At 40.3% G+C, this 24790-nt stretch overlaps 1 protein-coding gene across 12 annotated transcripts in view; it reads right to left on the bottom strand.

The window, feature by feature from the left end:
• Positions 1-24790, bottom strand: part of LOC139608757 (calcium-activated potassium channel subunit alpha-1a) — an 85976-nt gene that overhangs the window by 53467 nt on the left and 7719 nt on the right. For all 12 annotated transcript variants that reach the window (XM_071462805.1, XM_071462806.1, XM_071462808.1 and 9 more), the window contains exon 2: positions 20127-20270. In XM_071462805.1, the coding sequence (XP_071318906.1) occupies positions 20127-20270 (144 nt within the window). The remainder of the gene's footprint in view (positions 1-20126; positions 20271-24790) is intronic.

Here is a 24790-nt window from a genome sequence, read left to right as displayed (position 1 = left end):
GACACAATGGCCATCCTGAACAAGAAGCCAATGGGCATCCATAATGAATGAGCTCAGCCTGATTCATTTCCATGATGTGAAATTGCATTGTCAACCTGCAACCACTGATGGCTCTGTAATGACAAAAAGCACCCGCATGCATTTTTAATCGACCCTTCCTCTTTGAAAGCCAGAAAATCTCTTTATGCCTCTGAACCATACCAGTTTAGAAACTGGAAACAATGTTGGTGCAACCCTAGAAATGCTAATTCCTCCCGGCGGAGGAAGATTCGGTGATGGCAGTAAATAAAACACGCTGGCTGTAACAAAGAAGGGGCACTCAGAACGGGGTTTGTCAATGAGTTGACAGCCGACGGGGGCCGGTGCTCATCATTCATTTTAGTCACAGGATAATGATGCATCACATCTGTATCTTCAGCCACCTTCAGCTATTTGCTGGCAGATGGCTGAAGGTGGGTGGGTGGGGGCACAGTGAGCTCAAACTGACAGAGAGGACCGACCACTGCAATAGTCCCTCTGCATGATGACCGAGAGATCTGCCAAGACATACTCAGACTAATATGCTTTTTTTCTTTTGCCAGGATACTCTTTGCTTAATGTCGACACCAGTTATAAGGTAGGTAGGATGAAATAAAATGTTCTAACAAGAATCATTCACTGCCAGAAGAAGAGTTTATAAATCACTGAGATAAAAAGAAAAAGTATTTTTTTATGAAACTGTTAAGTTGAATACTTGGAAAGTGATTTGATGAACCATCTGTCTGTCATAGGCTCACTTCAACCAATCAGATTCAGCTTCTTTCCCATTTTTTTTTTTTTTTGCACTGCATCAGCAGAGCCAGTTGGTAAACCAAACTCTTTCCGGAGACAGTCAGGAGAAGAGTGAAAACATCTTTTCTTTCAGTTAAGTCTTCGTTCTCTCCAGTTCTGATGTAACTGATGCTAGGGCAGCATCTAGGCTACCCACTCTGGGAGACACCATTGTTGTTAATGAACAGCCACTTCACCCTTACATTATACCTAAGACTTGGTGAAAAAAAAAAACATCTTATGTCTGTCAGATCAAGTCTCACAAGTCCAGCGCTGGTCTCAATATTTTTTTAAACAAGCGCAAATGACTTGAGACTTGAGTCCAAACCAAGTCTTCGTGAGGAAAATGCATTAAAATGACATTAAAATGTTTTTTTCAACATACTGTAGCTGAGATCAAGTCATTTCAGTCTATCAGCCTAAAAATGTAATATTCAACTTGTAAGCCAATGCAAGAACTGTCTCTCCTTTCAGGTTTAAACTTGAGGCTGAATTGAGAGTTGAAGCATAGACGGTGTCGCACGTATTACAGATTTACTTTAAGTCTTGAAATAATTCTTCAAGGAGTTGAGTAAGTCACGTCTGACAGCGATTAAGTCCAAGTCAAGCCTCAAGTCCTCAAAAGTCTGACTTAAATCTCAAGTCTACAGCTCTTAAGAACAGCTGAGAGTGAGCAGTTAAATCTGAATTGTAATTGTCACAATCACAAAAAAAAAAGAAAAAAAAAAAATCTCCAGTGATCCTGTATGTAATGTAGAGTATATCACTGCCCGGCAGAGTGCACTAGCAGATCTCAAGCATTCAGAAGTCAACCTGCGAACATCAGAGAACCCACTCATGCTCCTCCACTCTTCCTAGAGTATGACTCACCATCGACCAGTATGAGTAACCTGCCAAAGAGACAGTAACTTTACTTGGGCAGAAAAAGCATTTCTACTGTCGGGAGCGAGTGCACTCTAACTTTTGTAGTTGGGGAAAGAGACAAAGGTTATTAGAGGAAATTATGTATTTATTTTCAAAATAATACATTGATTGCAAAGGATGCTTTTAATGTAATATTGTAAAGATTTTAAAATGTAATACCAGTAAAAGAAAAAAAACCAAAGGAGAATAATCATGATCACTAATCATGATTAGTGTGTTAAAAGCCTTAAGTTAATATTACAGTACTGCAGTGGTTCATTTAAAAGAATCAGAGCTCATTGAAATTCAGTTAAGGTAGAAACATGTTTTACAAATTCTGCAGTGGGAGGCTGTGTTACTCTGTGAGCGGCTACAGTGTCTAAAAACAGGATTCAGCAGAACCAGGGGTCACTTTGTTCCATATTTCCTTAAAGCCTGTGGTCACTGTAGGATCAAAGCTCTCATTGGTGGGATGCCAGAGATTTATGTCTGCAGTCAAGTGACCGCTTTTGTTTAGGTAAACTTGTCCAGTCCCAGGTCCGATGAGTCACATCTAGTTCATCCGTCTCTCACTTTAACCGTGTGCAACTTAAAGGTTCATAGGAGCAAAAGTCCCTGACATCGTGGTCCTCATGGGTGACTCACTGACCCTCAGCAGATTCCCCAAGAACACAGAGCTGTTTTCCCGAAATAAAATGACCTAAGGATCTTGGTGAATTCTAGCTAGGCCATCTGTCTGTCCTCAAATGCCACATTGATTAATAAGGCATCTTGCACATAATGGCACTCTCAGAAAACACAGAGCTGCATAATAGAGGAGCAAAAAAAAAAGCTGAATAGTGCCATTATAGACCGTGACATGAATTGCAGCACAAGTGAATATCCATTTTTCATCTTTTTTCTGCAGGGCTCTTTTTTAAAGATGAGTAGAAGAGTGATACTCAGCTTACACATTTGAATCAGTGGAAATGATGATATGAAAATGGATTTGTTCAGATCATGAATCCTCCAGTGATCTGAAATCCAACAAATGCTTCAGTCAGGAAGCATGTTTCCCTCCATGAAAAAGGACAGGACAACACTGTAATCATTAATTCTTTGTATTTTTCTTTGCTTTTGCTTTGGATTGGCTGTGAATCACCCCGTAAAGACACAAATGACCCTATTGATTAACTTTACCACAAAATAATTTAATCACATTTATTTTGATCTGATGTTCATGTGCCTGTAATAGATTTAAAACAGATGTGAATGTTTATGTAATGGACCTTGAATTGTCGGAGACACCTTGGTCATCATTGCTGCCCTCACTAACTAGACTTTGTTTACAGTTTATCCTTCGCCCGGGGTGTTAACAGTAAATTAGCATGTTTACAACAACAGCCATAAACGTGATGGACTGCAGCCCTGACAAACACACGGACACTGAATGAACATTTGAGACATTTACGGTGTCATTACTGTTGAACTGCAGGTTGTTTACCGCTGACAGGACACGCGACAGGAAATCTATGACAAGTGATGCAACTTCAGCTCTACAATCTCAAGCTGCTGCTGTTATTGTTTGGCAGTTTAGGATAGGAGTATTGGCTGCAGAAGCACCATGATGATACCCACTGACCTCATTACGACCCTTTGATGGCTCTCAACTCTCTATTTGGAGCATTTTGAGTACACACATTGTTTGGCAGGCCTCACAAAGGGCGACACAATTACGGCTAAAATAATCCTGATTATGCTGCCCGATTATTGTCAATCAGAATAACTACTCTTTGTTGATGAGGGTGAACAATTATTTTAATGGCGTTTTTGCGTGTCAACTTTGTGGCTATTTTGAACTAAGGCAGCACAATCTTGAAGCTGCACTAATCCATATTTGTATATCGAAAATGGATCAAAATATTTGGTATAATAATGCAGCTCCCCTCAGCTCTATGAAGCACTTTAGTGTCTTTCAGCTCATTGTTTTGATTTTGGTTTTTTACAGCCCACAAGTTTTAAACGAAATATAAGCTGCCACCACCAAACAACAGGCGGACAAATTTAGAGAATAGCTAGTGAACATAGTGTAGCAATTAGGCAAAGAGAGCGAAAATGAGAGAGAGTGAAGAAGGAAGTAAAACAGGAACTAAAGGAGCCAAAAAAGAAGGAGGGAAAGGAGTAGAAAAAGAGAGTAATCAAGTAAAAATAAGTTAGTATAAAAGGAAGGAAGGACATAAAGAGGAAAAAACACAAGATTGGAGACTTGTTATGACTCCTAAGCTGATTGACAAGTCTTTTATTATATGATGAACATCGACAACAGCTAAATCCAAATTATAAATGATTTCTGATGCTGTTAAAGTCAAACTCAGTTTGTAAACAAAGCATCAAAACCAGCCTACACAGAATTATAACCTTCGAAAACAGTAAGTCAAATCGCTCAATTATACATGTAAATATAGGCTATACCTGTAAATTGTATGATTATAAAATGACAGATAGGGCCTTTAAGAGACAGCTGTGCCCCTGTTCAGCTCAGACCTGTACTCACTGGTTGTGTCTGTATGTGCCCCATGCAAGTGGCGACAGGCAAAAATACAATGTGCATACTAATAGGGTCTTGGATGGTGCTCCTGAAGCCTGGCACCATCCTCAAGCATGATCTTAATATAACCTTCCCAGCATGTGTTTTCTAAACAGGCTACAGCCTCATCTGCCTGAGCGAGACATTATGATTAAATGGTCCAAATCACAGCATCAGTGGAAAGGTGCTTTTCTGCGTATTTTACAAGGTCACAAGCCAGAAAGACAAACAGATATTTATAGTTTAAAGGTCAAAACCAGAACAGCGCAAACATAGAATCAATAGTTAATGGCATTTTGATAATCTTTTTTTTTTATTATCACTGTGTTGTGCGATGTTCACTAAAACATATGGTTCCTTGTTTTATTTTTTCCACAGATTTTTATTAGAAAAAAAACCCCAAACAAACAAAAAAACAAACATCCCTGATTTTAAAAGTTATTTGTTCTCAGCTTCATGCACAAAAACAAAGCTTCATGTAAAACATCAAAGGGGCAGTTGGAGTTTAAACCTGTACTAATGAATATTTGCATAAATGAAAATTACAATTATATTAATAGATTTGATTGCTTGATTGCTTTTCAGAATTATTGATCTTGGCTTCTTAGGCTAAACAATTATTTAATGGCCCCTCTGTGTATCAACAGAGCAGCTATGTTAAACTAGAAGAAGCAGAGTCTTAAAGCTGCAGTAATCAAGATTTCAATACCAACATATGACATCAAATCACTTTTTTTTTTAGTAATGTGAAAGGTGTCGTTCATAGTGTGAATCTGACAGAAGAGTATAACTCCCTTCCACCGCATTTCCCCTCAGCTTTAAGGAGCGTTTTAGCACCTTTCAGCTTATAGTTTTGGTTTCATGGCGCATAACTTTAGTCTTTTCGTTTGCTCTTACCAATCTCATCAACCTCTTTTTTTGCCTCAGCAGGAAGCTGTTTTCCACAAACAAGCTCTGACAAACCAACTCTACACACCAGCCCCTGGTTAAAGGAAACTTTTTAAATGAATCTTTTACAAGTGCTTTTGATTCTCTCATCACATCTGTCATTGATGATTAAGTGACTGACAGCTGTGACACATTTCCTAGTGAGCTCCCTCTTGCTGTAAAAAAAATCCTCAGAGTGGGTGGGATCAGACTCAGTGCGCCTCATTTTTTTAGGTGTCAAGTATGAACACCTGTAAACAAATAAAAGGCCTGAGTGGGCTGTCTCCATTAGATTTATCAGAACAGGAAGTTTCACTCACAGTACTGTATTCAGATACATGAATGCATCACATTTAAATGAAAACCTAGATCACAGCTTGGCAGAAAGTCTGGCATTACTCATTATCAGAAAAGATAACAATCAAGATTGCATAATGGGCTGTAGTCACTGACGACAGCAGCAGAAGGATGAGAAATATTACACAATCTCCAGACGTGTGGTATTAAATTAGCTCATCTAGTGTCATTCTGATCATGGCCAAGCTGTTTTGACAATCTAGTGATTCACGACTGAGGCGAAGTTGAAGGACATGGAGCTGGATGGGTTCAATCTGTTAGCCTGCTAGCTGCAGGATCAGTGACCCAGCCAGAGTTATTTGTCCACCCTCTGGGCTGCTTCATCAAGGACATCAGATTGATCAACAGCAGTAGTGGTGCTGGCTCATAAGTGTAGTGTCAAATGTGCTGAGAAAAGAGTGCACATAAAACCTCCAGGTACCGTATGAAGGCATTAGATTAATGATCTATTTTATTAACTTTCATTTTAGGTGTCACATTAAACCAAATTAGTGAGAATTTAAAGAGTAATGTAACACCCGCTGAAAATCTTCTCACTTTGCTGCAGTACAGATGTGCGATGAGGTGAACTCCAGGGTATGTTTTACCTCTGGCCTCAACCATCAGTGATGCTGAGGGTGAAACAGACTTCAATTTTTTTTTTAACAGAGAAAGCAGCCTGGTGTTAACACACAAGAAGAAGGGACAGAATAAAAAGAGAGCCATTTGCCAGAGGAAATATTATTCCTTTAATTGTGTTGGTCAATCTAATATGTGTAAGGGCAAATTCCTGGTAGATTATTTTACACCAAGACAGATGTATTGCTACTGTGTACTTGGCAACTGTTGCATGGAAAGATAAAGTCATTATCACTGTGATGACTTTCCACAGTTCAAATCCTACCTCGTGGTTATTATCATAAACCTCTGTGCAGTGTTAAGGCATCCGATAAACCTTCAACCTGATCCGTTACTCCAGGTGTTTTCAGGGTCTGACGCTGTAAGCCTCCGTCCGTCAAAGTAAAACACCTGAGACATTCTGAGCTTTAGTATTTAAACTGCAACATTAAAAAAAAAAAAAAAGTTACTTTTGTTGCTCCTATTATTATATTTTGTTTTAGCCTACTACTGTTGGGGAATAATAAAGCTCTAAGTTTTAGAAGTAGAGTTTTTTTGGGGACTTTAAACAGAAAGTACAATGTGCCATGTATTCAGTGAGTTAGCTGTGGGCTACATCAACATCTGCAGCCTGGTTTATTTTTGCCTATACTGGTTCATATTTTGGTACCATTAAAACTGTGCCAAATAAGCAGTTCCTGTTTGAAATGTACCCATGGATATACAGACCTATGTTACTGGATTATATCAATATGAAGAAAACTTTAAAACATGACAATTCCCTGCCAAGTTGTGCAGTTCTGTCGTTTTCTGTGATTTTGCATTTATGGATATTCATTCACCATGGACATCAGATAGTTTCCTCAGAAAGTGCAAGACACAATGAGTCTGAAAATATTTATATCATGTCTGTAATGTTTGGATTAAGACTCCAGGGAGGAGTAAGATTTATGACACAAAATGCAGAAACAGGCCGCATTTCCGCCTCTCATCTCACCCACACCCTCCTTCTGGATCACATTCTACTGGCTCACCAGTACGTAAAGCAAAACACAGCCCCTTGCCTTTTCCTTTCTGTAATGCTATTTTCAGTCTGAAGGCGCTGCTTCATAAATATTTTCATATAATAAACCCACATGAGCACCCCAGTGACCCACATGGGTAAGAAGCTAATTAATCCACCATTGGATTATACATTGGTTGCACTGTACATGGAGATACACTAGTATAACCAGTATAACATAGAGAATAGTAAAACTTAAACTTGAATTAATTCATCTTAAATTGAACAATTCCTCTTTTTGCTGGGGATCCCTGGGAACCCTCACAGACCCGGTGGGTGTCTGGAGCGGCTGAATGTAATATTCAGGCTCGTACTGCATCATTCAGAATATTTCCCAGGACGAGCGCGGACGCTGTGCAAGGCAGTACAGTATCCTAAGCGGGCCTTCATCAGTGGCTTTTCTTTTGTGCCTGCGACTTTCACACTCGAGAGTAAAACCGGTGGGTTTAAGGGATTTCTCTCTCATCTTGTCAATAAAAGCAGATTATTCCTTTGTCTTGCAGGCTTCCTGTGGAGCTGCATGCAGCTGCTTCCACATCATTAGGGATCACTATCAGCATTACAGCGTTTCCAGAGGGATAGACCTGCTATTCAGTGGTAACGCAATTCCCAAATGTGGATCCATTCACATCTTCATGGACCCAGCAGCAGAATTTATAGGTAATTTAGCGCAGCCACACACTTATAAGTTGTTCAGTAGATGCTGCTCATTTCACATGAGTTGTCTTTCTTTCCTAAAATTGGAAATGAATGTCTTGTCTGGCATTTAAGAGACCTTTACTAATAAAGGCCTCTGACCTACACTCATACCACAACAATATTTTGATTGGATTTATTCATGCATCTACAAGACACAATGAATCCAAAGGTTACTATTCTAAAGTAAGAGCTCTTATTTCCAACAAGATGATCCGAGATATTTAAAACCAAGATAAAACATTCTCTGTGCTGTAGACCAAATCCAAACCATGTCAACCTTTGAGGGAATGGAGAGACCAGAGTCCACAATGGGGGAAGGCGTGTTGCACCATCCATTTTTATATAACCCAGGTGAAAGAGAAGCACTGACAGTAGAGGTTTCCTCTTTATGTCCACTTTGCAATGAACATAACAAACCACTTTAATGCCACACGACCTGCACACTGTCATTTAGCTTCCAGCTCCACCTACATGTATTTCACAATTCTATATTTGCTGATCCGTTACCTGTTTTTACCAGGCACTGACCCAAAAATAATTACCCAACAAATAAATGATGGCCCAGGTAACCTGTCATCTTGTTCCCAAGACACGTATCAAGTCCCTCTTCAGTCTTTTTTAATTGATATTTAATGGAGGGTTGTTTCAGAGTAGGGCACCAGTGTAAAAAAAAGAGCTCATTGGTACATTATTTATTTACATGCTCTCTCCTTGGTGTTCTAGCAATCCTCACTAGACCCCACACCTAGAAAACAAAAAGGGATGTTTATAAGTGCAGTCAAAAACATATATATAAGCCCTAATTTACTGTCTCTCTGTGTACAGATGAAGACACAACAACTACTACTTGGTTACAGTTAGGAAAACATCAACTTCATGGTTTAAAGACATTAATGACTACGAATGACGTGAAGCAAATGAATGCTGACATTTTTCTGGTGAAGATTGTCGTGTGTCTCTTCTTGTCATACATTCCGTTATTATTTAACTTGACTCCATCATAGTGCTACGCTACGAACACAAAAACAACTGAATCTAAACGTGTGAATCATGTCTGTGTATTCAGAGGAGAACAAAGGAAAATCGCAGAAATCTAGCTCTAATAAAAGTCGCTTATTTGATCTATATGAGCGGTGTGTCTCAGCTCACCGTGCTGATAAAGTACAAAAACTAACTTCCTGTTGTGGTTTGAACACCCACATGCACTTCACGTTTTGCCTCTTATGTCTTCTGCCACGCCTCAACTTTTCAGTGTCTCACAGTTTGAAATCTGTTATTTACTGTACAGGAAGAGGTCAACTGTACACAGGCAAACGCTGCACCACACAAAAACATATGTACTGGAACACAGACAACTATGCAACTTAATGTTTATCACAGAGCCACTGATTTATACAGCTGATGTCAACAATACCTGACACTGTGCACAGATTTTGAATGTTGTTTACTGTGTAATTATGGGAGGCACAAGAGGCAAGTTCCTGGTAGCTAATTCAAGTTTTCTTTCCTGCCAGGAGCCTGAGCGTCTGCCTGGAGCTGCTATTGATGGAAAATTGAAAAAAAAAAAAAGGTGCTTAATTTGAGACGCAACATCTGTCTTCTTCCCTTTCCTTTTCTGAACACTTCTCCAAACACACTATTTCAAACTAAGTACTGTATATTGTGTCAGTTTGAGTCCTGAAAAACACTGAGGATGTAACGGTGTCCTTTAAGATTTCTTTTATGAACATTTAAAGTGAAACTAAGGAAATCAAATATCACAAGGTTGAATGAGTGAAGTAAAGCTAAGAAATTATCTTTATTTCTCTATATAATGATACAGTATGTTACTTGTTGTTGTAAGTATTATTACATTCTCTAACGCACATTGTGACAGAGAGTGTATGTTGATGACACTATAATTATTAACACCGTTTTAGCAAACAGTCTCTGGTGTTGAAAACAGAGGGTCAAAAATAACCGGTGATCTTTCCCAGCAGCTGCTGTCCAAATTACAGTATGCAGCAGCCTGATGCACGTTGATTTATGATTTAGTATAAATAATGCCTTCACTGAATGTGTCATGTGTTAAACAAGACTGCCATAGTGAGAAATCTGGCAAATGAAATCAGCCATATTTCTGTCCTCGTGCAGTGAATGGCACCGAGGAAAATGGCAGTCGTTGTCAGCAAAAAGCAGAAGACTCCTGAGAATTGAGCCTGGGGAGGAGCCTGCGGGGTGTCTGCAGCCGCTCACACTTCCAGATTCACTCCATAACCCGACATCAACACACCGAGCTCTAATCTGTGCTGCTCAGTGAACTTCAGAACACACAGCATGGAGTTGCAGGCTCCTGCAGGTTTTTATTGGGAATCAAAAAAATGAAGGAAAAGATAAAGAAAATCCATTTTGAACACGGAGGAAGAAAGAGAGAGATGGGCTCAGAGGTTTCTGAGTGCATGATTAGATTAAAAAAACTCATTATTTAGAAAGCTATGCTCATCAGCCAGGTGTAATGAGTGAAGAACATGTCTGCTGTGCTGATGAAGTGTGTTGGTTACTTCCTATGAGCAACATTTCTATGGACATATATGGACAATGGCAGCAGAGGAAAGCTAGAAAAGTGAAAAAAGGCCATGACAGCAGTGAGTCATTGAGTTCTGCTGAGGAGACCTGACTAGTGTTGAATGTATAACGAAGTATTTCAGCAGATCATTTTAACTGTTTATACAACGTGAAATCTGTGGTGAGCAACCTTTTTCTGTTTGGATGAAAAATTCATGACACCGACCCAATCATGGTACAAATAAGGACATGTTCACTAAGTGATGTATGTTTGGAGTCTGAGCTAAATATCTAACTCAACACTGTGAAAGTTTACACAAAGGGACGCTGAGGACATTTGACTTCCACAAACAAGGCCTCTAACTGAGTTACTCAGGCTAATTATTTCAACCAGCTGATGATTCTCTATTTTCTATTCAAAAATATCCTTCAATTCTTTACAGGATGACATTTCTCCAGCCGTCAGGGGCACAAAATCGTGCATCACCACAAGTTTTCAATTTAGCGTGGTATTTACTACGACTAAAGATGTAAATGAGCCCAGTTGAAGTTCATCTGATTTGCATAAACTGCAGCTAATTAAGGTCTGATGCTGCTGTTTTGAAACATTTTGTGCACGTCTGGGAAGCAGTGGAGCAGAAAAGAGTGTTTACTGCTGCTGAACTTGGAGTACTGGTAGGCTATATTATAAAACGTTTTACCAGCTTTAACCAGATTTCTGCTGTAAAAAGATAAAATAATGTTTAACAAGCCTTCTTATACATAAGTATTACTCACAATTTTAGTCATATCACACTGGACTGGCCCTGCTGTGAGCCATAAAAGCAGAGAAATTACATATTCATGCAGAAGGACACTGCGGCAAACAGAATGGTAAAATCATATGACAAATAACAGGTTGGTGCATTGCTGCTCTTTTGTCTTGTGTTGTGTTTGCTGCCATTTTACTGCTGTGACTTGTGTGTTTTCTTAGTCTGAACTATTGAGTAATCTCACTTTTTCTCTCATTTATTCACTAGTCTCTCTCCATAAGCAGATTCTATACCAGCTTTTGTCTAATGTCAAATTTCAGGTACGGTTTCTTCTGCTGCAGTTGTCCATCTGCAGTGACAAACCAGCAGCAACTTTTTATTAAAAAAAACATTCGTCTAATTCAATACCTTGTTATCATATTTTGCAACATCCTGAAATAGATTTTGCATGAGACAAACATACAATTTTACTGGTGCTGTTTTCTTTCCATTTTACCCCATGCAAAACCTTGATGTGGTTCTTCAGTAATTAAGGATGGAACCAATTTGACAGCACCCAGAAGCTTGGCTTCTAACCATTAGCCATATTGCAGAAATATAAAAAAATAATGGATATTAAAGCACTTGGAAACTGGATCCTCCCCTAAACCATTGGCAGCTCCATGCAAGTGCTCAGTTTGTGTTTCATGTTGAATAGGTTGCACTGTAACTACCCTCGGCCTGAAACCTGAGCCTCTGTTTGTTTGACACAGGTCACTGTGTGTAGTGAGCGATCTGATCTATGAGCGCTGACGACGTCCTCCCTGAGCTGTGAAAACAAGGCTGCTATCCTGGAACATTTTGGGTCAAGCCCATTGGAACGTCTCACTCTGTGTCATGCTGTTCGCTCGCCTTGAAGATCTATTTAGGATTTTCTTCGCTTTTTATAACTCTTTCATCTGACAAGATTGATCCAACAGTCTACTCTCATTAGACCACAACAGCATGTTCTGCTCTGTTATAAATAAGAGACTTAAACTTATTCTACTACAGTTTGCATTATTCAGATATTAAAAATACCCACAATCAAAACATGCAGTGTAGAACCCCAAATCCCACAGTGGCTTAGCCATGATTTAAGCCATTCTGGAAGCAGCCCAACCACTCTCACAGGGAGGCGTAAAGAGCTTAGGATGGGAGGGGATGGAAGTGTCTTCCCCCAGCCTCTCGCTGGGTCTGTCTCAGCTGAAATACGAGTTTGTGATTCTCTTGCCTCTGACTGGGGAAAAACAAGAAAAAGAAGTAAGAGAAACCTAAAGGAAGCTGACAAAAAAAGGTATTTATGTCTTAAAAAAAAAAAAACTTCTCTGATGTCTATCGATGTGAGAGAGAAAAATCTCGTTGACAGAGTTTGATTGGAGAAACAAGTGATGACTCACCTCTCTGGCAGCTCTTCAGAGAGGAGGGGCTCTCACTGTTAGCTGCCCTGCGCTAACAATGGAGATGGAAATTCCTCTCATGTACTAAGATGTAAATCATGTTCTGTATCTAGGAAGGCGGACATACAGTAACTGCAGCAGCCACGTGCATTTTTTAGGGTTGAGGGGACGTAGAATGGTTGAGATGTGAACTCTTTCTGAGATATGAATGCATATGACTGGATTCATATTCTGCAGTCGGAGACAATTTGATTGTAATTAAGCGCTCCGAGTGAGCGCTGAACTTAAAGCGAACTTCCAGAATTATAACCTGTCATGTGACCAGGTTTGCAACAACATCTATTAACCTCCAACTTTTCATTTTCGCTAAGTGGCCGTGTTAATTAATTAAACTGAACTTGGCAAGGAAAAGCCCGTTTGATGTAAGGTGCCAGCTGCGAAAATCAAGAGCTACCTCAGTCGCACCACCTTTTGAGAGAGAGGAAGGGGAAGGTTGTGATGAGTTTTGAAGACGATGTGAGCTGTAATTCCGCAGCGATTGCTGGGTCATTGTGTTGCTAATGATTTTTAATGAAATCTGGAGAGCCAAATTTCTTATCATACTGCTGCTCATGAATTGGATTTTTTGGGATGGGAAGAATGTTATCACAAACCTCTTCTCCACTGTTTTCACTACTCTCTGAATATGATGCTACTCCACCAAACTAATTATACTACACCGAGTGTTTGTGCCAAATGCTGCTGAAAATGTGGCGGCCAAGAGAAGTTCCAAATTAGAAACGCCTCCTCCCCTCCCGCCCCCCCGCCCCTGGGGGGATGGTAATTATCACACCTGATACTTGCTGGTGTCCAAAACTAATCGTATGATTGCTGCAAGAATTTGGCCCCGCGGACGCAGAGAGTTCAGGATCAAGCAACTCTCAATCTGTAGACTCTGCAGGCACAGATGGCCACAGGTCAAACCTCAAATAAATGTGTCAAAGAGACACTCAGATTTGTCTGTGTGCTGCACTGAGGGCAAATATTAATAATGGCATGAATCTAGACAGACTCCAGACACCACACAAAGCAAACCGGTGAACAAGACACATGACAGCTTCATCCTTTCCATGAAAAACCTCAGATAAGACACTGCACGTTTTTACCAGCTTATAACAAAAACAACTGTAATTTATTTTATTTTTTTTAATTTAACAACTTCAAGTTTGTCAAGGATCATTAGATAACAAGTAGCATAGTGAGCTTCAATGTTAACTTTACATAACTCTCGAACCAAAAAGAAGGGGGGAAGGACCAAACAACATACACATTAAAGAAACAAATGAAAGAAAATGAATTGCTCTCCAGTGAGAGATAAAAACATGGGCACTCTGAAAATAAATATCCATATTTGTGTATACATACACATACACATACACTGTATAACTCTGACTCAATCCCTAACCCATAAATACTTACAAACATATGTATGTGGACTGCACAATAATAACAGGCAGAAAGATATGAGATATAGTCTATAGTCAGTTTTAGATGGCAGGAAAAGATAATCTATCGCGTATCATATGTAAAAATGTTCCCTGTGCTTCCTTGTTCCCAAATCCTTAATGTTGAATTCATAATTGCTTTTCTTGAATAGGGTACTGCAATGTTTTTAAAGGAGCAGACTGATTTAAACCTGATACCAGCAGCCAAGGTGTCTGTTTCCTGCTGCATGAAGACCCTGTTTACAGTAAACAAGGTTCTCTTGTGACCTTACAGCTCTGAAAATGATTCTGTTCATAACAAATGAAGAGAAAAATGGAAGAAAATGCAAATGAGCTGCTGATTATGCACCAGGGTGCACAAGAGTCCACAGCTGCTATAGCTGCACCGTGTTGCTTAGAACTGCATCCCATGCTAACATTTTCTCTCACAATGGCAATGCTGGCATGCTGATGTTTAGCAAGTATTATGTTTGCCATGTACACCATCTTATTTTAGTCTGTTAACATGCTAACATTTGGTAATTAGCAGTGACACTGGCCATAGCATGGCTAAAAACAGACATGGATTAGCTAAAGAGTGTGTGGTATTTTGATTTATTTTTTCTTTTTACCCGTTCTTTTTAAATAATCAAACATAAAAAAATAAGCACCAAAACTTTATTTTTTTTAAAAAAGGAAATACTCCAAAAATGTTCAAATAAATCCCTTTTATCTTCTTTTTTCAAGTCCTTAATGTCCTGTTTTCTTTTAAAACAGTCATGATTTGATGACCTGCCTTGTTCTTGATGTTTTAATTGCAGTAATATCCAGAAAAATCCTGCAACAAGTTACATTTTATGGAATTTAACTGTACAAAAGAATGTTTAAAATGGTCAGTTGGTGGTGAGAAATGGCTTCATAAGATGTTCTTTGTCTTGACCTGAGATGATACAAAAGCTGCAAAATAATTTTAGTCTCACATGGCATTGTTTCCTTCTGGAGGGCCCTGACAAAACAGGCCTGGCAGCTGCTGTCACCCGAAAATAGCGGCTGACTTAGAGGCGGGCAGAGAGCTGAGTGACGCTGCCACGTTGTTCACTCTGTTTCACTCGCCGCGGTGAAAGTCACACACGATCCCACCGGCATCAGAATCCACAGGTGGCAAACACTCTTTGCCACAAGGCCACAGGCGTGTTGATAGAATATCTATTACATATAACGACACTGACACTGTCCTAATCTGAAGCTAAGAGTCAACTGTGAATGTCAAGAAAAGGGCCCGTACAGTAATTGCTGTTCGAATCCATTCATGCTGAGTTGAACACTGTGGAAAATGTGATATTAAATCATCACTAAGCTGAATTCTCAGTCATGTAAGGGGTAAGTGCCTCTATGACTTGCGAATGGCACTTTGGATGTTTTCTGCTGCAGCAGCACCATTGTTGCCTCTGAGAGAAAGTAGCAAGTCACCCACAAAAGTGTTTACTCTTGCCCCCTTTTGCTTTTTTTCACTCTCATCAGACAAAAAGCTTTTCCATGTAGTGCTACAATTGCGGCTGCTCACCAAGCCTCTCTCAGGAGGGGGAGGAGGAGGAGGAAGAGGAGAAGGTGAGTTTGTCCGCCTGATTAAAATGCCCTTCTGGCCCACCTATAATTTTGTTCGGAGCTCTCTTCTCCCCCTGCCACTCCTCCCAGGTGACATCAAATCTAGGGAAACAGCGGTCAACACTGAAGGCAAATCCTTCACCCAGTCATCCAATAGGACGTCTCCACATACTGACCCCAGTAATTCTAGACAACTGAATTGGCTCTGCAGCACTTTTTGTTTGGCAGCTGGTGGTGAACTCAAAATGAATTCTTCTGCATGCTGTCCAACCCGCCATGTATAATTGCTGAAGAAATTTTATATAAAAACAGCTGTTGATACACTTGTATCGCCCAGCACGATGGGCAGCTTAGTGCCAAAAAACTCCAGAATATTCATCTCGAATCAAAACAGGAAAAACAGAGACCACAGCAACAACAATATCGATGAAAATCTGCTTTTTTACCATTTCCCATAACCAATACATTTTCGGTAGTAGACCCATTAACATGGTCCTTACGCGTCTGTATCCATTCATATACAGATATGTACTGTGTTGAAAACCTTTGCACATCAAGGCAAAGAATCTGCTTGCCAAATGGAGGCATTTCTAAGTACAACATGCCCTGCGAAGACATGCGATGGCTGTGTCTGAATCCTTTCAATAAAGGGAGTTATCACGGAGCAAAAACAGCCTGGAGTTAACAAACCATGCCGAACAATCAGAGACAATTCATCCAAGTCTGACTTTAATACCACCAGCTCTGTTCGACCTGTGACTGCAATTGGGGTTAGGGGGCAAAAGCTGCAAACTGAACAGTGCCAGAGGGCAGTTCTGTGCTGCCATTAATAGAAAACCTTTCTATGGCCAGAATAATAGCTTTGCGACATCCCCACCCCCCTCTGTGGACCTCTAGAACCGGGCTAAATGTCACTCAGCAGGAACCCATCATTTAAGAGAAATCACATTCTCCCCCAGAATACACCAACCTCAGACTCACTCTGTCACACTCTTACAGGTTCTTGAGGATTACATTCTCGAGGGAAGTGCGAGTGAACAGGAAGCAGATGCATGACATTACAGGAGACCCGCTGGGTTTTTTTTTGGCCCAGGTACGAGCTGCAGCCACCTGTTCAGCCCCCACAGCAAGTTTTGTTTGTTTTGATGCGAGCAAACAGTAATGTGACGACATTTTTGATGAATGGGGAGGGTGGTCTAGTTGATGCAAAAGTGACTTGGGGGAGGGGAAATGCAATAATGCATAAACTGACAGATGGGATCCTTCTGTGTCCCCAATCTGGGGGGAAACCATGTCCTTACATGCAGCATGCTGCTGACCTGAAATTAGAAAAGTAAACACGCGGCTTCGCTTTTTCTGTTTCATTTGATTGCATGAAAAGTAGAGTGCTCATCTCCAGCAGATAAACATTTACAGACTGAAAGGTCATCAGGAAGTGTCCTCCCTGCTAATCAAATAGCCCTAAAGGCGAGGCTTGATCTTTTACAATCTGCTGAGATGTGAGGCCAGCCGGGCAAATGAACATCAGGCCTCTGGTCCTTCCACAGGGCAGCCTGCACCTGTTTATCACTCAACATCCACCATCAGAGGTAAACATGCAGCCCAGAGTGCAGCCAGGGCCGCTCTGCAACATGTCACTTTGGTTGAAATGTTTCATGCTGCAGTTGCTGAGGTTGATACTTCTAATTTTAGTTATTATGAAACTTCGTTTTGTGTGATATGCAAAAACATGACCCTCAGATCAGATAAGTCAGAGAACTGAAGTTTGTGTCATACTTTAAACATTAACCACTTGGTGTCACTTGGTGTTTATGGAGCTAACTCAAGACAGAAATGATTTATGTATTTATTTCATGTTTTGGGCCTTTTGAGTGTTTTGAGTGTTTGAGGTTTTCAAGGTTTGATTGTGCACATTTTTAAAAGCATCTGAAAAACTCACTTGTTTTACAATTTTACATTTTCTTATTTGTTTCCTTTGGTAAAATGTTTTCTCATTTATTCCCCCTTTTCTTGTCTCCCTTATGTGAACTACTTTGTGACCGATGTTTGAACAAAACAGAGATTTATAATTGACTCTAGACATCAACAAATACTTGTTTGTCCAAGATCCATAAACCTACATCAAAATTACCAAACACTGCAGGAATTCTGCAGCTGAGTCTCCTTTTTGCATAATCCATGTCTCTATTGTCAATTGGGATTAAGATTAAGAGGTTACGATGTATTCTCTCTTTGACTTCATCCACATCACTGATTTATAATTTAAGCAGGTTTAATTTGGTAAAATTAATTAGAGGACACGCATTTCACTCAGATTCTAGTGCACCAATTACGGAAAAGAGCTGTAATTTCTTTCTCTTTCCACTCCCAGGGCACAGAGAGGTGAAGTTAAAAACCTGTCGATCCAACCTCCTCTGGTCTTTATTAATGTGTGCTGCTAGTAAAAAACTGGTAAAGAAGAATATCCACAGTAAAATCTGTTTTAGAATATTTCAAAGGCAAATAGGCTGCTTGCAAAACTCCGTTTTCAAAGAAAAAAACTACGTGGGTGAAGATGAGGGAATAGCATCTCACCTTTACAGAAACACAGATAGATGCATAAAATAAAAACACACACACACATATACACACACCCAGGCTTTCATTTAAGCCATTGTGTGCTCTTACTTGCCAGTAAAATTCCCTCTCAGCTGGCCTGGAAATAGGCTTTAATGTGCCCCCTAAACAGGCTGACATAGAAAACACACATCTGCCGTGTTTAGGTAAGCTGCAGTTGCCATGGTTACAGACGAGCACTCGCTAAACAGTTGTGTGTCAGGCCATCATTGAGACAAAGCACTTCAGCTGCATGCGCGCACACACACACACACACACACACACACACACACACACGCACACACGAGTTGAGGTGAGCGTTGGTGGTACAAAGTGAAAAACAAGGAAATAGGAAGGCAGTCGAGATGATGTCACTTTTCAGTTTGCAATACGTTTCTGTCACCATTAACCGTCACCAGCCTCTGTGCTCAGGACGAACTAATAGAAGCAGCCACGGGGACAACCTGAGTTCAGCCTGAGTCATCAGAGTTTCATGTGACATTTAGAGGAAGATGAAGAAAATGTGCTGTTTTTAGCCCAAACTGGGGGCAAAAACAAAAGAGTTTTATTTCGTTCTGGATATCAGTTACCTCCTCACAGAAGGTTACGGCTACGCACGTCTTCTCAAAACAGCAACAAATGCTTCACTTGACTGGGTTTTAAATGACTACATCCACCATCCAGCAGGAACATTATTATACAAACATGATTTTTTTAAGTACATTTTGTGACCAAACCACTCGACGTGACACAGTGAGAGACCAGAAAAATACTTCAACACGGTCAGGAGCTCTTTTTGTCCAGTTTTTGTCCCACGAATATGAGGTAAGTGGTTCATTAATATTCCACATCAAACCATAACGCTCGAGTGTGGCTGTCCACCCAGCACTCTTGATTAACAACCTCCACACGCTGAGCCAACTGGAAATGCTGCACCACATTTAGGGGGCTGGGTGAAAAGTGGGATCAAGCCCCGGCACTGCGGCAAGCCTTGGCATGGCGCTTCCGCTCATGCCATTTCATTTCATCACGACTCAGTCCCACTACTTCCATTGCCAAGCATTTATAACCAAATCATCAAACTGGAAACAACAGTAAAAACAAAGTAGAGTCTCCTTCATACATAAACTGTAACCTGGGACAGGTTACAGCAAAATAAGCATCTGATTGGGATCTCATGCATTCCTTTAATCCTGCTGTACAATATAAAGATGATGACATGTGGTCAATGAGTCATGTGATCTCCATGTGACAATGTCAACAGACATACCAGACACCATAGCGACCAATTCAGTTGATCAAATTCAATTGGTAAATTGAGCATGTCCCTCCCACCCCTCTGGATTTGTTTCTCTCTGCTGTCTGGGGGCATTATGGGGTGTATGACCTGAATACACTCTTTAAATCTCTCCTTTTTGTAGGCCTGACTTTGTTTTAATGTGTTTGCCCGCCTGTCTGAGAGATGAGCTAGCAAGATAAGCACTTCAAAACGGTAAATTTATGCTTCGGACAAGCAGAAATAAATTCAAGGAACATTCAAGCGTGCCCAATTTGTGGCTTGTCAGACGCAAGCTCCTCCTGAGCAAGGTTTCTGGCTCGTCCTATAATAACAAATCTTTTTCACAAGGCGCTCTCGCAGAAAAATACACTTTGAGGGAGTTCAAACCGAGTGCCGAGCTGTCATGTGGAAGTTTGCAGATGATCATGATCAGCTGTCACGCTTCATCTCACTGATGTCTTAACCGACGGCCTGCTACATGTTGGCTAAAGTAGCTCGAGATGTCAATCAAGGATTAAACGAAGGATGATGACTGAGTGCGAACTCACCAGGACTCTTCCTGTCAGCGTCTGAGCGGATATCATGACTCCGGCCCAGTCTTTGACGGAGGTCATCCAGCCCACCTCACTGGCTGCCGCATCATCCTTGTCCGTACGTTTGATGCCATCGCCTGTGGTGATCCGATGGACCTCCTAAAGGAGACAAGAATGCAGAAAGTAACAGTGAAAAATCAGACATTCATGTACAACAAACACTTCATATTTTTCACATTAAGGAAAAATGTCAGGTTTTATATTATCATCGATTGTTGTGACACAATGTCCTAACCCTTACGTGACAAACCATCTTTCCTGGTACAAAGGACCAGAAAAAGACTAAAAAAAGACATATTTTGCTGTTCCTACATCAACGATCATGATTTTTCAGAAGCTACACTTGTCAACTACTAGTTTCTCAACATATCTGTGTTCAGCTATCATCCAGGCCAATAAAGACAGAGGTAGCCATCAGGTATGTTAGTGCTGTTCTGTCCAGTCCAGCAGTGCAGAAGCTTTGAATGACAGTGTAACAAGGTGGGGCTTGAATTTTGAGCTGAATTAAACTGAAAGAAACAGCTCATGTCCATGGAAGCACACTCGCATTTGACTATGAAGCTATTGTCTTGATCGTGTAATCTGATGTTCGTATATAATAAAGTGTGGGGGTTTTTTTGCGTTAGCTGTGAGTGTGTGTGACTTGTGGAAAACTCAAGTCAAACCTTAGCATGATTAGAGCCACAGTAGCTGCTACCATTGTGACTTAGAGGAGATGTGAGCAGAAGTTAAAATGCGCTTGAGAACTACTCTCAGGATGAATATATTCATAATTAATGTGAAAATTTTCCATTAACGTAATTGATTTTTTAGCTGCTTGGGGGCAGTGCAACAGGCTTTAAACACTGATTAACCCCATGGCAAATACGCTAGCAGACATGGAGCAGCATTAGCATTTATTTGTAGACAAGTTTCTGAACACCTGATGAATGCAAGTCCAATATTCACTTCTCTCTCCTTGAAGTTCAGCACCTGAGAAAAATGTCTGACTGCTAAATGCTCTGGTGTGCTCACTGGCTAGTCACTCGCCTTGTTGGTTTGTTCTTTGGTACTGCGTCTATCAGAGATTTTTTTGTTCTGCAGCATGTGGAAGATCAAGTGATGACCACAACAATAAATCTATGAAGCTGTAAAACCATTATATGTGGCCCTTTTCACATTATACATCATAACTTCACTCACTGTTGATAAAAAAAAAATATTGATTAGATCAGCTTTAAGTTAAAATGAAGGAGTACCACCCACAGAAACCCAAACTTTGTTTATAGAAACTACCACCCAGATTTTGTGATTGCAAGTCATCACGAAACACGAGCAATTGCTTAATATCAAAATCACCGCTTCAAGAAAACACAAATGCATTATTCTAAATATAGTGGCCACGCTCGAAGCTTTCAAAATAAACCTACACACATGCATGCACACATGCATACAGTAAACATACAAAGTGAGAGCAGCAGAGAGACTCCAGGACTGTATCCATGGCAGCCACTGAGCTCCTGGTGTTTCTGCTCCACTGAGTGAGTGGGCTGCCTGCCTGCCTGCCTGCCTGCCTGTCTCTCCATCTGTCTGTCTGTCTGTCTGGTGGGACTGGCATGATTCTGAGAGCAGGAAATTGAGACGGGATGCAGAGGTTAGCCATGCTCCCTGATGCAACACCCCACAGCCTCGAGGCTAACACAACTTGGAGTCTTTACCCTGTGACATCCTACTCCCCCTCCACCTTAATGGTGTCGCACATCACTTTCTCGGAGGCTTTTCTCCTACAGCTCTGCTCGTCATCTAGAATTAGATGATGCGGGTTACATAGTTAGAGGGGGAAAGTAAGTGCTCACTGTTTATATGGTTTCCATTAACATAAGTGCCATATATACACTATTACAGTGGTCCATTTTGTTCTGGTGCTTAAGCCCAAGATCTCAGCATGCCACATTCTCCAGATGCAGGATGGACTATTGTGTGTCCAAGCGATAGGGCAGCCAGCCTCTGAGAACTCCTGGTATGCAACTATGCAACATGTGTTGTGTTTCCACTCCATCATAAATCTTTGTAAAGCTGAGGGGGTGCAGCCCTATTGAAATAAGTGAATGAATGAATGAATATATAATGAATAAGGGCCACACGGCTGTGATTAGATGACAAGAGCGTCTGTTTGCCAGCAGTCTGGTGTAGGAAGAAGGGAGTTGGGAAATTAACTGTTATCCTTTACTTAACTTACAGGAGAAGCCTGGCGATATTTTGTATTGTTGTTATTGTAACCACGGTAAAGAAAAATCAACAGAGTATTAGTCTGTCTCAATACTGTATGACTTCCCTCAGTTGCAGTCCCTCGCCCACTGTTTCCTGCTGCAGACGTAACTCTATTCAAACAGCCCGCAAACTTCAATTTAAAAGAAAAAACTGTAAAAAGCAGCAAATGTCGTTTTAGTAGCAAATGTTACTCAAACAGGAGTAAATAGTCCATTTGTTCTGGATTGTCCTCAGACGCAGATGCGGTCCATGAGTTGGTATTTTAGGCATCAAGTCAGTGAATATGGGATCAACTCAAAATAGACCACAGTGCCCATGTTCATTGAAAGGGAACATGCAGGGCAGAGCAGAGGCTTCTATATTTTTCTCATTGTCAACAAATCCCATGAAAAGACTAAAACCAATGATGAATTGACTTTCACTATAGCCTGCCTGATATAACTTATTATTATTATTATTCTGTGCCATCAATCATCAGTGAGCCACACCATTGCACTGGGTGACATGTTTTGTCTTTTCAAAACTGCACTTGAAAGTGAAAAAGTAAAGCCATGTTTGCTGAAATGCAGAGCAAATTGAAAAATCAACTCACTAGCTAAAATGAAAATGTATATACTTCCTGAAGTGTTGAATATCGATATCATTTGCAATGTTGACAGCGTGAGAATGTAAGAATGAAATTCATTAAGATCCCACTGAGCTCGACTCATGCATTTCATTTAAAATTAACTGTTTTGCATTTAATATCTTGTCACTGTGAGTGTCAAATATAGTGGAGTAAGATGTACATTATTTTCCTCAGAAATATTTCCCTTGGGAATAAAGTGGAGATAAATGATCAAGTGTCAGAAAATGGAAATTGTCAAAGTCTACAGTACATTGCCAGGTATAATTACTTGCCTATTTTAAACCCTTTTGACAAAAAAATGGCTTTTGCCAACCCAAGATTTCAACCATTATTATTACTAAATAGCTGGCTGCACAAAGAAATTTAATCATGTTCAAAGCCATTAGTCAGAGACAAGCAGATCACCAGCAGACCATGGTACACTTCCTACAGCCCGTCCAGAGCCCTGCAGCACTAACCTGATAAGACTATAATAACATGTCTAGTTCACTTAGCAGCTAACGCAGCAAACGAGATACAGGAACAGAAAATTCTGTGAAACTGCAAAGTAACAAGTAGGAGCTGTTTTCAGACAGACAGTGGGTTTTCCATTATTTAGTTGTGAGCTGCACTGAGTTTAGTTTAGTTTACTTTAGCTTGAGTGTATTGTGTCTTGCTGTAATAAAATGGGTAAACAGACTCCTTAGCTGCACTTACTGTACCATGTGAACCAAACCACTGAGACCTTCCAAGGTTACATCATTTATTTTGAGAAAAAAAAAAAAAAATCTTATCAGGCTGGCCTTGAAACAGAGCCTCTGGGGGAATTTAAGTCAAATCTCAATTTTGAATCCCCTTAAGGGGATCAGGGTGAGTGGATCAGACCGCGGGTTAGAGACTGAAGGGGAAAAGAACATGCTGTTTGCCTTGTCAGTCAGCAGCCTGTTGAATAGGGCGTTAAATTGTTAAGGAACATAAAGCTATAGGCCTTTAGTTTCATGACAGCAAACTGGCAGTAACAGACTAAGGTGCGTCTTTCCCATGATTTGAGGAGTCCCGTGGTTGAACAGACTCAAAGCCAGGTGGAACAAACTAGTTCATATTATGTGTTGGGGATTCAGAAACTTTTTGACCATCCCAGCATATGGTTGAAATATTACTAACCTCAGACTATCAACATGGAGAGTAAACCTGCTAAGCATCAACATATTAGCATCGTCACTGTGATCATGTTAGCATGCTGATGTTAGCATTTAGCTCAAAGTACCTCTGTGTTTACTCAGCCTCACAGAGCAACTAGTGCGTTTAAATGTTTTAGCTCTTTTTTTTATCCAGCTTTCATTCATTCGTGCAGTCCTACTGAATAATATAAACACATCTCCTGCTGCTTTTAAGAAATAGATTAGGCTTGAACAGTAACAAATTGAAAGTTTAGGGCTTGTTATATTTATGGGACATGAAATTTGAATTGGTTAAATGAGCCACTTCATGAAATGAGTTTCTGAAAACGGTTCAGTGGACACATTTTGTTATGAGAAGATGCTGGAGTGAGTGTTTCCCCTTGTATTTCTGTCAGTAAATGGGGTCAGACACTGAAACATTTATCTCTGTTCAAATATGGGTTCTACAAGTGAGTCGCTGTAAAAATGCAATTTTTACCATCTAAAACAGAAAGAATCATTCTTGATATTTGAAGCATTATAATATTAAAACAAGTGTTGCTACATCTCTTTGGGAAATTTCTGTACTAGGTTCACATTTA

Source organism: Trachinotus anak, unplaced genomic scaffold (genome assembly GCF_046630095.1).
Source record: "Trachinotus anak isolate AG129_WGS33_773 ecotype Australia unplaced genomic scaffold, CSIRO_AGI_Tana_v1 ptg000025l, whole genome shotgun sequence".
Classification (NCBI taxonomy): domain Eukaryota; kingdom Metazoa; phylum Chordata; class Actinopteri; order Carangiformes; family Carangidae; genus Trachinotus; species Trachinotus anak.
The sequence above is the reverse complement of the archived record's forward strand: the minus strand, read 5'-3'. Positions and strand labels throughout refer to the sequence as shown.